The sequence below is a fragment of the Sphaeramia orbicularis genome, chromosome 8, assembly GCF_902148855.1.
Source record: "Sphaeramia orbicularis chromosome 8, fSphaOr1.1, whole genome shotgun sequence".
Taxonomy (NCBI): domain Eukaryota; kingdom Metazoa; phylum Chordata; class Actinopteri; order Kurtiformes; family Apogonidae; genus Sphaeramia; species Sphaeramia orbicularis.
The window spans coordinates 12193065-12205564 of NC_043964.1; the positions used below are offsets into that span (position 1 = coordinate 12193065).

The 12500-nt window shown below is 40.1% G+C and overlaps 2 protein-coding genes across 3 annotated transcripts in view; both read left to right on the top strand.

The window, feature by feature from the left end:
• asf1ba (anti-silencing function 1Ba histone chaperone) overlaps positions 1-571 on the top strand; it is a 4353-nt gene extending 3782 nt beyond the window's left edge. The window contains exon 4 of the mRNA XM_030141411.1: positions 1-571. This exon is cut by the window's left edge and continues 224 nt beyond it. The gene's annotated coding sequence lies outside the window, so the exon portion shown is untranslated.
• Positions 572-656: 85 nt separating this feature from the next.
• The window catches only part of prkacaa (protein kinase, cAMP-dependent, catalytic, alpha, genome duplicate a), a 36630-nt gene continuing 24786 nt past the window's right edge, over positions 657-12500 (top strand). Inside the window, exon 1 of one of the 2 annotated variants that reach the window (XM_030141409.1) lies at positions 657-1992. In XM_030141409.1, the coding sequence (XP_029997269.1) occupies positions 1947-1992 (46 nt within the window). In that variant the 5' untranslated portion in view covers positions 657-1946. Of the gene's footprint in view, positions 1993-10632; positions 11047-12500 lie in introns of those variants that run through there. The other variant, XM_030141407.1, reaches the window with a different exon arrangement.

Below are 12500 nucleotides of genomic sequence, written 5' to 3' on the forward strand. Positions count from 1 at the left end.
AGCAGGAGACCTACTTTTTAAGAATGCCTGTGGACGTTACAGTGTGGATGTACAGACGTCTTTGCCTTACAGCTGCTCTTATTTCATTAAGAGTTGTTGTCAATAACAAACTCTCAACTTGGACTACAGTTTTCCAAGGAAGATTCTGAACATCTCACTGAAAAAATTGTCCCTGATAGCTGGGGAAGTGTGTTGCCGCGATACTGAAAGCAATACTGAAGTAGTTAAATGGAAGGCAAAAACTATAATCGAAGCAAGAAGAACTGAAACATAACAAAGAGCTGTTGTGTTGTTCACCTTCCTTTATTCCTTTTGTTGTGCAAAAGGGATTTGTAACCATTAAGGGGATTTCAGCACTGAAGCAATAGGCAAAGAATTTACAATATTTTGCTGTCCAGGAATTTGATAATCTACCAGTTTTATTTGTGTTCAAATTCCTTTTGCACTTAAACATTTTTCAAGTAGATTGTGTTTTGGGTGGGCTTTGTACGGGCTTTATCACATTCATTGTTTGTTTGTTTTTTTCTTTTTGCAATGTTGTGTTCCAAATAAACTAACATTGTTTTTGTTATCTTTGTGTGTCATTGATAAGAATTATGCTGTCATTGCTTATATCATGCTTTTTTTTTCAAAGTTGTGAAGGAAACAAAATTTTAAAGCAGATGCTCTTAAAAATGTTTTGTTTTGCTGTTAAGAAGTGCCACACATACTGTAGTTTATCCACAGTAATACAACTCAATGCCAACTCCGTTAAGTAAACATCAGTTTGAGTGGTCCGTAATATTTTCACATTTGACTAAAAATAGCCTGTGTTAACGTCACACCCAATCACAGATTTGTCGGGTGAAAGGAGTGGCTAGGCTACACAACTGGATTTGGGAAGTAACTACATTCTGAATAGGATGACATAAAAAGAAAGAAAAAATCAGCTTTTAATTCATGCTGTTTGGAACACCGTCTGAAGAATACACACATCTGGAAATAAAAGCAAGAATGAAAAAAAATTAACAGATGAAGGGTGTAATGAGTGCTACTGAGTCGGAGAGGTGGGTCAAAGCCGTCTGATTCACCAATTGCGTAGGTCTTTCGCTTGATGTACGGAAGTCTATCCAATCAGCGCTCGACTGGCGACTTCTATCACGTAACTGTCAGCGTAGTTAGCCAATAGGAGTCAGGCAAAGGCGGGCCTTGGTGGATGGATGACTGGAGTTTCCCTTGCGGTCTGAAGATTAATGGAAGGGGTCTGTTGATCTTAGGAATCGACTGTCAGATGGTTGGTCCCAGGAAACCATTGCATTTGACATCTGATTCGGAACCGAATGGAGTGACATCCATTTGGAACTAACGAAAGTGGAGGAAACAAATAACCTGGACAGCACTTTTGTGATCCAGGTCTCAACTGAAAAGGCCTGCCTGCTCAGAGATAGCACCTGGTTAGATCAGGCCAGGATACAACTACGAGGGACGCTAGGAGCTAACGCTAGCTTGCTCGACAGAGAGACGGAAATCAGCTTTCGACGAACTGTCTAATGCTCCGGACTTTATTTTGGATAAACAGACCGTCTCTGGAAATAAAGGGCAATCGAGTGGCATCTTGATTTGACGGTGTTCGCTTGGAAATTAAGGAGCTGAAGCTGCAAAGCTAACATCCACTGGTCATTTTCTACTAGAGTTAGCTAGTGTGCTAACTTAGCTAACCTAAATCGTTTGTGTCAGCTGCAGACTTGGATACTCATCGCTTGGCTGGAGTTGACCAAGCAAGCCCACCAGGGGAAACGTAGTGGAAGGAAATATTTACACCCGTTAGTTAATAATGATAGCTGTTAGCTAGTAGCTAGCTGTCAGCTTTATTTAGCCTAGTGACTGCGCTAGCGGTGTAGCATCACTCAGCGACTTGCAAAGAAAAACTCAGTCCGAACCCAGGACTCAGCCATCAGACTGCCATCATGGGCAACACGCCCACCGCAAAGAAGGGCAATGAGATGGAGAGTGGTGAGTACCCTTGCCCGGAGTTGTAGCAGCTATCTATACATCATGCCGCCTGTCGTTGAATCCTTTTGCTGTAGTCATTTCCTGTTTCCCGTAATGGCAGCTAAACAACAAAGTACAACTTATCTCACCAAGGCCCAGAGACCCTCCACAGTGACACCATGTTAGTTTGTTTTGGACACCTGTTTGTGATATGATTGTAGCAGTGATTTGTGCAGCCCTGGAAAGTTTATTGGGTGGCAACCCTATTAAAGCTCCCCACGGCCATTGACATCTGTATATAAGAGTTCAACACATCTGGTTACTATGTTTATCTTAACTGAAAAGCAGAGGAGGTTCTTCAATTTCTCTGCTGATTTTGTGGGATAGCTCGTGATTAAATGCCTCAGGTTATACTCAGAAGTACCAGCAAGGGTGATAAAAATTGGCCTTATACAACAGTCATAGGTTTCTTTGTGGTTCATGTGTTTCAGATGTTTTTTCTGCTCTTGTCTTAAGGTTATGAAAGACCACAGTAATATTGGCATCTAATAATTACTAAAATTCCTTGTGCATTTTTAATCAAACCAAGTGTTTAATACTTTGCTTTAAGATATTGCATAGTTAGAGTCTATGCTATATGGTAGTAAATGATTAAATCTCAGTGCATTAACCTGACCCTTGTATCTTTCAGAAAGAGTTTGACAGTAAGAGAGTAGCTGGTTGTTATCAGAGAAAGGAAAAGGCACCAGGACAGGGTCATATGATGCATGCAGGGTGATCCTCTCCAGGCAGAAACTTGGAATTGAGGAGTCTCTTGAATATCATGTGATGAGCAGCATTTAGAACAAGGGTACTTGTATATGTCATTGAGTGTGTGTTATGTGTGCATGACAGAGGAAGAGATGCGTTATTTTTGATATTACTATTGAGGGCCTTGATCTCCAAAACCTATCGTTGATGAGCATGTCTGTTAAGCATTAATTATGATGACTTAGCTCACAAAAAAAGTAAACGGTTGTTTAAAAGGAAAAATTGTTTATGTAAAAGCCTGTCATGGGTTGCAAATTAGCAATACTAGGCTATATCTTGAAGACCTTTGTACAGATAGAGCATCAAATTGTTGAAAGCATTATCACTAACAAATAAATAAGTACAAATTTGTAGATGTCATGAAAATAGTCAGAGTTGTCTAAATTAGAGTGCACTCAGTGGTGTGCTTCAAAATTTCCAACCTCCTTAACAAAGTGGCTCTTTATTAAGTCCAGGATTTTCTTATAGTCAGACTCACTGGTCCAAAAATGGCCTGGGAGGACACCGTTTTATGTTTTTATCCATAACACCATAAATAACACTCAAGTGTGCAAAGTCTGGACAGATATCTGCGAAATGAGCATCAGCTCCTTGTTGCTGCTAGAGAGTGGGTGTGAAGAATGGCCTTCAGCCCCTCTGTAATGTTAACCTATCCCTGTTAACTCCTGTAACACAGCCCTTATTTGGCTTTCAGGTGTTGCTGCCCAGAACGTCGGTTTTAAATGGCTCCAAATTAATAGAAAGTCAGGGATTAGTAGGTTAGGAGGGGGGTTAGAGGAGGCTCTGCTGTTGGGAAAGTTGTTCACATGCTGTGTTTCACATCCTTATCAGCCGGATCACAGAGGGCCCACCCTGATCCCCAGAGACAGGTGCAGACCAGGGGTCCAGATGCCCACACCCAGAAATGTTATTTTCCATCAAGCAGCTAGAGATTAAGGGTCTCTGTGTGGCTTCTATGGAAAAATGAAAGTGACTGCTGATAGCTGGTTCAGGTGCCAGGGATCTGTTTCCCTTGAACTTTCCAGGCTGTGGAAGACGAGTGGAGGGCCACTGTGTTAGTATTTAGAGAACGATCTGGCCCACAGGAAGACGCAGGGCGGACAGACACTGAACTACAGCAGGAAGCGAAGGAGCAAGGAAGGTCCAGCCCAGGCTCTGCACAGTTGGTCATCGCCTTTGCCGCATTAAACAAAACACACTCAGCCAGCTTGAAGTTTAGATGTTTCAGACGTGTTTGTATCACTCATTCTGGATTTCCAACGTTCTGGACATACTGCAGTGTTGAGACTCTACACAGGCTCTCCTTTGGCTTCCTCCAGCCTTGTGTGTGATGTCCGTTATTCACAGGCTGGCAGGGAGGCTGTTTCATCGAGCAGGGCCCTGTCTGGGGGACACAGGCAGTGGAAAAGGCAGTCATGACCAACCACAGGAAGAGTTAGAGGCTTGCTGCTGGAGTGAGTTATCATTCTGCTGCTGGACAGGAGTGTGGGTGAGGGGTGGAGCTGTGGTCCATGTTTTGTCCCATGAGCTTAGCCAATCACAGCCTGAGCCAGTGGTTCAGGGTTTCTGTAGGTCCTTTAAAAAGTCAAAAATGTAATAAGCTGAATTTTAGACCTTTAAAATATCTTAAATATGATTTCTTTTGTGAAGTGGTTTGGACTAACACGGTGTGTCCTCATCAAAAACACCTCTAAAAGTAATCAGTTAATGTTGTTACTGGTAATATTATGTAACTCGGATAAGCCCAGCAGATCTTGTGCAGAAATATGTCTAAAATCACCTTCATAATCTTGAAGTCATCAGTTTAACTTAGTGAAATGTGCACCCTGTAATTTTAATGTATGTTGCCACTAAATTCTTTTCATTACCTGTTGATTGAAGGTCTGCTGTCTTCAGTGACGTATTCTTCTATACTGGCAGATATTGGTGGTGGTGGTATTTATGGCCCGCAGCCAAGACATGTAGGCTACAGTATGTGCCTGCATATGTTTGTGTATATACATAAACACACACAAAGCTGTCTGTTGTTTGCTCCTTTGTCTGTTATTTTGAAGTTGCAGTTCAATGAAAGGTTTTTCTCAGTGACGATGGAAGTGTTTGTCAGGTGCTGTGTTCCACGCCTAAAGAGGTTAGCCTTAAACCATACAGTGTTCACAAGTACTTTTAACTTTTAACAGCCCTATTGTCATTGTCTTCACTATAAGAGCACTTTTAAGTCTGTTTGAGTGTTGAAGTTGGATAGATTGGAAATGTTTTCATGTACTTAGCACATGGAATTATCTGTGCCCGACTTTGGTGACTTGGATTGTTTAATTTGGTCATATAATAAAGTGGCACCCAGCCAACGTGCAACACCCTTTATCTATAAATATCTGTGCGGTTCATGCCCTGCTCTGCTGCTCTGTGTAGCAGGGGCAGGTTTGCACGTGGATTGCTCATCACTTCCTGTCGTCCAGTTATAGGGGCTTTGTTATAAGCCAGTACTGGACTTCACCATCAGTTACTTAGGTTTGGCTAACGGTAATGAACCGGCAACTTAGCAAGCTGACAGTTTGACAGAGAATAACCCTGAGATGCATAATCAAGATGCCAGCATGGTAAAACTGAGTTTGAAGTCCAGTGATTAGAAAACGGATTGTGGTTATATTTAGAAACTCACACTGTCAATGATCATAACTTAGAGCCATTTTTAGTGTTGACTGTATACTGCAGGGCGAGGTCAAGGGCGTCACGGATGGGACAGCCAACTACTTTTTGATTCATAACTTTTGAACCTGACAGGTTTAAGACAAATATTACACATAATTGGAAAGATTTAAATGCCATCTTAAACATACTCATAGGGCAAAATTTAGTTTCAAATATTTTTAAATGAAAAATATCAAAAACTACTGTGTCACGGATGGACAAAAAATTAACGTCTATTTTTTGCAAGAATTACAAAGTTCTCAAAAGTGAAGTTCCTATGACATTTCATCCTAAAATGTATTCAGTATATATCTTAAACCCTCTATTTTACAACCTAATAATTGGTTAGAGGAAAAAAAAAATTGTTATACCTAAATAGCAAGAGTTTTGACAAATGGCAGCGTGACAGATGGACAAAGCCAAACACGTCATAGATGGACAACAAAATACTGGACTTCACCATCAGTTACTTAGGTTTGGCTAACAGTAATGAACCGGCAACTTAGCAAGCTGACAGTTTGACAGAGAATGACCCTGAGATGCATAATCAAGATGCCACCATGGTAAAACTGAGTTTGAAGTCCAGTGATTAGAAAACGGGTTGTGGTTATATTTAGAAACTCACACTGTCAATGATCATAACTTAGAGCCATTTTTAGTGTTGACTGTGTTCCGCAGGGCGAGGTCAAGGGCGTCACGGATGGACAGCCAACTAGTTTTTGATTCATAACTTTTGAACCGGACAAGTTTAAGACAAATATTACACATAATTGTAAAGGTCTAAATGCCATCTTAAACATACTCAAAGGGCAAAATTTTGTTTCAAATATTTATGAATGAAAAATTTCAAAAACTACTTTGTCAAAGATGGAGAAAAAAAATGTATGTCTATTTTTTGCAAGAAATACAAAGTTTTCAAAAGTGAAGTTCCTATGACATTTTCATCCTAAAATTTATTCAGTGTATACCTTAAACCTTCTGTTTTGCAACCTAAAAAGCAAGAGTTTTGAAAAATGGCAGCGTCACGGATAGACAAAGCCAGAAATGTCACGGATGGACAACAAAAGTAAATATGAAATTAAACCTTTTTTTTTTCAATATCATATCCTTTTTTTTGTCTTCGTTTTTTTGTTTTGTTTTGTTACAATATTTACTACATAGAAATAATGTTAACATTATATTCAAATGTATTTTGCATTGATATATACATTTATTCATTTTAAACACTGTGTGTTTAGAATATGACATAAATAATATAATAGCCAAATATCAATGTATTTGGAATAAATTTAGTTTAGTTATGAGAGTTTATAAAATGAACCCAGAATGATGGCAGAAAACTGGCACTTTCCAAACATTCCAAAAATTGTTTTTTTCACAAATTTTTTCTCATTTCAAAATAAATTTTCCCGAAAATATAATTAACTACCCAAAAATATAAGTTCGGTGTAGAGTATTGTAATTAGATTTTTTGACCAGATGTTAACCTTCCCTTGACTTCGCCAGATACTGATCACTAGTAATCCAAAAAATCAATAACTGATTTGAAACAGATCTACATTTGAAGTCAAAATTAGTATCTGTCAAATATCCCAATTTCAGCAATAGGTGATTTTGTTTGTTTGTGAACTGACAGGATTGTAGATAAATATTAGGAAATGAACAAATGTTTTTCTCTCATTTCAGAGTTGGTAGGCCAGATTTTGTTACATGTAACCCAGGGGTCACCAACCCTGGTCCTAGAGAGCTACTGTCCTGCATGTTTTAGATGTATCCCTCTTCCAGCACAACACAGGTGTGCTGGGAAACATCGAAAACATGCAGGATAGTAACTCTCAAGGACCATAGTTGGTGACCCCTGATGTAACCAAACATGGTATCAATTTTGTCAGATTAAAAAAAAAAAAAAAAAAAAAGATCATAAAAATGTTGAATCTACTAGTCATTTGAAGTAGAAGGATACAGCTATAGAATACAATGTGCCATCGAAAGGAGAAGAACAGCCTCAAGCCGTACATAGCCTAATCATTTGATTTCGTAAGTTAAAAGAATTTCCACAGTGAAACACAGGAAAGCAACAAATTACTGTAGGAAGCACACTGTGTAAAATGTTCATTAGTTACAGGACGATTGGAAACAAATCCACTAGATGTATAAGGGAGAAAAATGAAGTGTAATGAGGTTATGCATATTTTACCAGCTGTACTGTAGTCTGATGCATACATACAGTCTCTGTGCTGTGTTACGGTATATGACTCCATGGTTGAAAACTCATCAGCAGTCATACAGTGGAGACTACTGTGTACTCAGATGCAGACACTGTATCTGCTTTATACGGGAGAACAGAACTTAAAAGTCTGACGTACCAATCAGTTCTGACATTTTGATGACCCCTTTGCTCCTGAAATGATCAGGAATGTTCTGCCCAGTTCAGACCAAAGAATCACAATGAGAAGAGCTGAAAACTTGCAACTACTTGCAAAGCACTGGTCTGCAGCGTTCTGAAAACCTGCCAGTTCACACCAGTGCAGCTAGATGAGATGGGGAACCGTCAGGCTGGGCAGTGTGGCCAATCATTTGATCATGATAAGTATTTTGAAGCAGTTGATACTGATATCAAATCATTGTCTGTCAAGTGAAAAAGCTGATTTTTTTTCTCTATAAAGTCTTGTTTTTGGGTCAGAACACTATAAACATTCGCCAAAGGGCAAAACATTTCAGAAAATCTAGAGCGAGAACATTCAAAACAGTAATTACAATGATAAAATCATCAAATCATGCATGGTTTAAATTAGGGATGCCCTGATCCGATCTAAAGATTGGTATCAACATTTTTTAGAAGATCGGATTTAGTCACGAGATTGGGCCGATCCGGGCTCGGTTCTTGGGGGGGTGGGGGTAAACAAACGCCCTGCCCCCTCAAATTAAAGTTTCCAAAGGTGGGGAAAAGGAAAATGAGCTCCACAACAGCAGGAGGCTTAGAGGAATTAGTAAAGCGTCTTTGAGCTTCATTTTCACTTTATGGTCTGCGCATACTCATTATGAGGTAGGTACAGTAGTGATGCGTGAGTCGGGTTTTTTTTAACCCACGGGGCCTTTGTGGAAGTATTTGACCCGAACCAACCTGCCCTGCAAATAATCTGACCGCACCCCCATATCATCCCTGGATGGACCTGTCCATAGACGGACTACAGCAGTGGCAAACATACGGCCTGTGGGCCAAAACCGGCCCGCCAAAAGTTCTAATTTGACCCGCAGTATGAATTCGGAAAGTGCAAAAATTATACTGAAGTTCTTAAGAGTCAAAGGTGTCATACTGGTTTTAGTTCAGGTTCCACATTCAGCCCAATTGTGATCTCAAGTAAAATAATAGTATAATACCCTATAAATAATGACTCCAAATTGAAATCAAAATTTCATTGTAAAAAGTCGGTATTGGATCGGTATCTGCAAAACTAATCCTAAAGAAAATTGGATTGGAAGCAAAAAAATCCAGATCGGGACATCACTAATTTAAATTAAAATTAGCAGCACAACATGAAGACATTTTCTAATTGTTTTAGTTGATAATATTAACAAAACAAACCCAATGGATGGCGTTGGTGACGCCATCAGCCAGGTCACATGGTGAAGCTTTCGTAAAGTGGTTGCATCTCATTGTGAATCTTGGGCCTGAACTGGGATTAATGCGCCATTTCAGTTCTTTGCATGAAAGTGAATTTGCGCATTATGTACAAATAAAATTAAGTAACAGCTAATATTGGATGGATATTGGCAAAACTAATCCTTAAAAAAATCGGATTGGAAGCAAAAAAATCCAGATCAGGACATCGCTAATTTAAATTAAAACTACCAGCACAACCTGAGGACATTTTCTAATTATTTTAGTTGATAATATTAGCAAAATAAACCCAATGGAAAATTTCAAGTGCAATATTTATCACTGCAAATAACTACCCAGCAGTAATGCATTATGTTGGGTAGGTCTAGTGTCTTGTTTCCATAGCAACGACTGTCCTTACTTGCGTTATTACGTCCAGCTTTTTGAACTTTTTCTAGATGGATAAAATTTGCTGTGTCTTAAAATATCACGCATTTCTAGTATTAATCAAATCTATTTCCAAAGCAGGAGGAGTTGGTGTCATCTCTAAATAAAGAGAGAAAACACAAATTAGGATTTCACCAGGTTCACAACTATTAATAAAACATACGCAGCATAAACATTAGTTCCTCTATAGCCAGTCACGGGCGATTTGACGAGCTGAATCGTTGGTGACGCCATCAGCCAGGTCACGCGGCGAAGCTTTCGTAAAGTGGTTGCGTCTCATTGTGAATATTGTCTCGAACTTGGATTAATTTACTTTCTTGCCCAAGTAAAAAGCTTATGCCACAGGTGAGTTCGTTTAGTAAAAGACTTCCTACTTACCAATCACAACATGTTGGTGCCAGCGTTCGGCTGCTGATGATTTTCCTCTTTACACACATTGATACACCTCAGTGAACCAGCAGCTCTGATAGCACTCGGACTGTTTCTCATGCACCATATGGGTCTGTATCCTATCTAAACGGGGCCCGGCGTTGACTGGGGCCTGATTTGGCGCGCTTCACTGTTAAATGTCGGTCAGCTCGCCCTAATATAACCCCTCTGTTCCTGCGTCAGAGTGGGCCAGCGAAGCCCAGGGGAGAGATGTAGGATTGATTTTTTTTGGAGAATCGATTCAGCCGAGTGCATTTGGGCATGGAGAAAAAGTTTGACTGGGGTTTGTGCATTCTCGTCTCCTGAGAGAACCACTTTTATATTTCTGAAAACACCCAGATTTTTTTTTTTTTTTTTTTTTTTTCATCACAGATGTGGCATCTGATTGGTTCTTCTAATTGGAGAAAGTTTTAGTTGCTGCTAGATCTGTCATCTCTGGGGTCTTCACTTAGGCCTAGTTTTCCATAGGACTTCCTCTCTAGGTTGGATAAATATATCAACTAGTGTTTTACGCCCCTCCCTCTGGTGATTATGCCCCTGTTTAGATCAATATGGTGTGTGTGCGTGTGTGTGTGTGTGTGTGTGCATGCATGTGTGCTTAACATGAGAGTCAACGGCAGAGAGTACTTTGTGTACAGAATAAATATTGATACAAACTAAGCAAGGGTCCAATTGATCTGTGAGAGTGTAACAGGAGCACTGTTGCTCTTCATGTTATGTTTGGTTGCACACTGGAGTTGGATGCTGCTCAGTGAACTTGGTCCACAGCAAAGTGGCAGTGACAGGAAAGACTGAAGACACCCCGCCGACAAGGACACTTGACTGTTTTTTTTTTTTGTTTGTTTTTTTGTTTTTTGCGGTAAAGTGGGGCTGCCGGATCTGGGCAAAGCGCTAACAGAGGGGGAGGATAGGTCATGAGTCAGTGGCTGTGAGGAAGAGGCCACGGAAGAAGAACAGGGGAGACTTCGCAGGGCTAATGTGTGACAGGAAGAGCTCCAGAAGGCATGCAGGGAAGAGGGAGTCATCTTCGCGCTCTAGTGAATCAGGGTTGCGGCAGACAGATGCTGCAGCAACTGAGGTACCCATAGCCCTCCCAGATGGTAAGGAATGCGGGGTTTGCACGTTAGACTCTGGGTTGTGTTTTAGTGTATCACCTCTAGCACCTAAATCTCATAAAGTCTTCCATTAAGATGTCGGCTAGCTTCCAACGCCATGCATCTCCCTTCCGAATTAGGACAGCGATACCTCCATTTATGCCACATTCTGTCAGGAGACCATTGTGGAAGTGGGAGTTGAGCAACTTTCACTGGAAATGTTTTCTCCCTGGTGACCAATCTGCTTCCACTGCTCACTGTGGGAGCAACTGAGCCTTCAGTGTGTTTATACGAACTTTGGTCTTTGCCGTTCTCGCTGGCTTTCTCCCATCCTATTGTTGGAGCTACTGGCCTTTAGAGAATTTGCAGGAAATCACATTAGCTAGATGGGAATTAAGCTTTCAAGTATTTTTAGGTGTGTGTTTGTAAAATATGCACGGATGTTTGTATGAGTCATACTCTGGATAAGTGGGAGTTGCTACTTGTTTGTAATATTTTCAACTCAGTTTTTCCAGAAAGGATTAAATATTCATCCAGAAGTTGTTAAATAAATTACTAGGCACTTTCACTATTGACAGCTGACTGGTTTATTTAAACCGTGCCCTAGGCTGTTGTTTAGCATCGATTACCAAGGCACATAGACGTTCCATGCTATTCTAAAAGGACTAACACACTGTCACGGATTGGAGCAGTTCACAACATAGCATGGTTTTAATACTCAGGTTTTTATTTCATATTATACATTTTAAATTGGCTCTGGATTTGTGAAATCTGTTGGGGATGATAATAATGCGGCATTGGTGTGAAACATGTGTTATCCTTTTGCCGATGGTTTTGTATTTATAGCGATCCTGCTGAAATCTCAGTGGTCCCTGATGTTCTAGAGCATGTCTGATGTCCTTAAAGCTTCTCCGATAGTAAATAGGAATGAGGAAGAACAGGTTATCTACATGTTCCCACAGAGGACTGTGATTAGCCCCATAAAGATAAGGGCAAGAAAAATGAACTTCTGCATATGACAGTGTGTGTACCACCTTGTCAAAGTCTGTCTGTATTAGCATGTATGTGCCTGTGTGCGCTGTGTGTAAAGTGTATTATTAGCTTTTGTGCACGAGAAGTCAAGTGGAGGTTGGGTCTAAAGACATAGTAACCTCATGTTAAACTGAACACCTGGCACACATATTCCTCCAATTCAACAATAGTGTGTTTAGAAATGGAGAAAGCAGTATTTAGTCCTCTTCTGCATGTGAATTTCTGTAGTATAGCGCTAATACAGTCGCGGAAAAAATTATTAGACCATCAAAAGTCATCAAAAACAATGGTTATGCAATCAAGTACTAACTTCTGTGTGTATCATGTGACTAAAATAGACAGAAAAGAAAACATGGAATTCCTAAAAGCGCTGTTTTTGGCAGTACAGTGCCATAGCTTTTGGTGTAAGAACTTAAGTGATTTTGGTT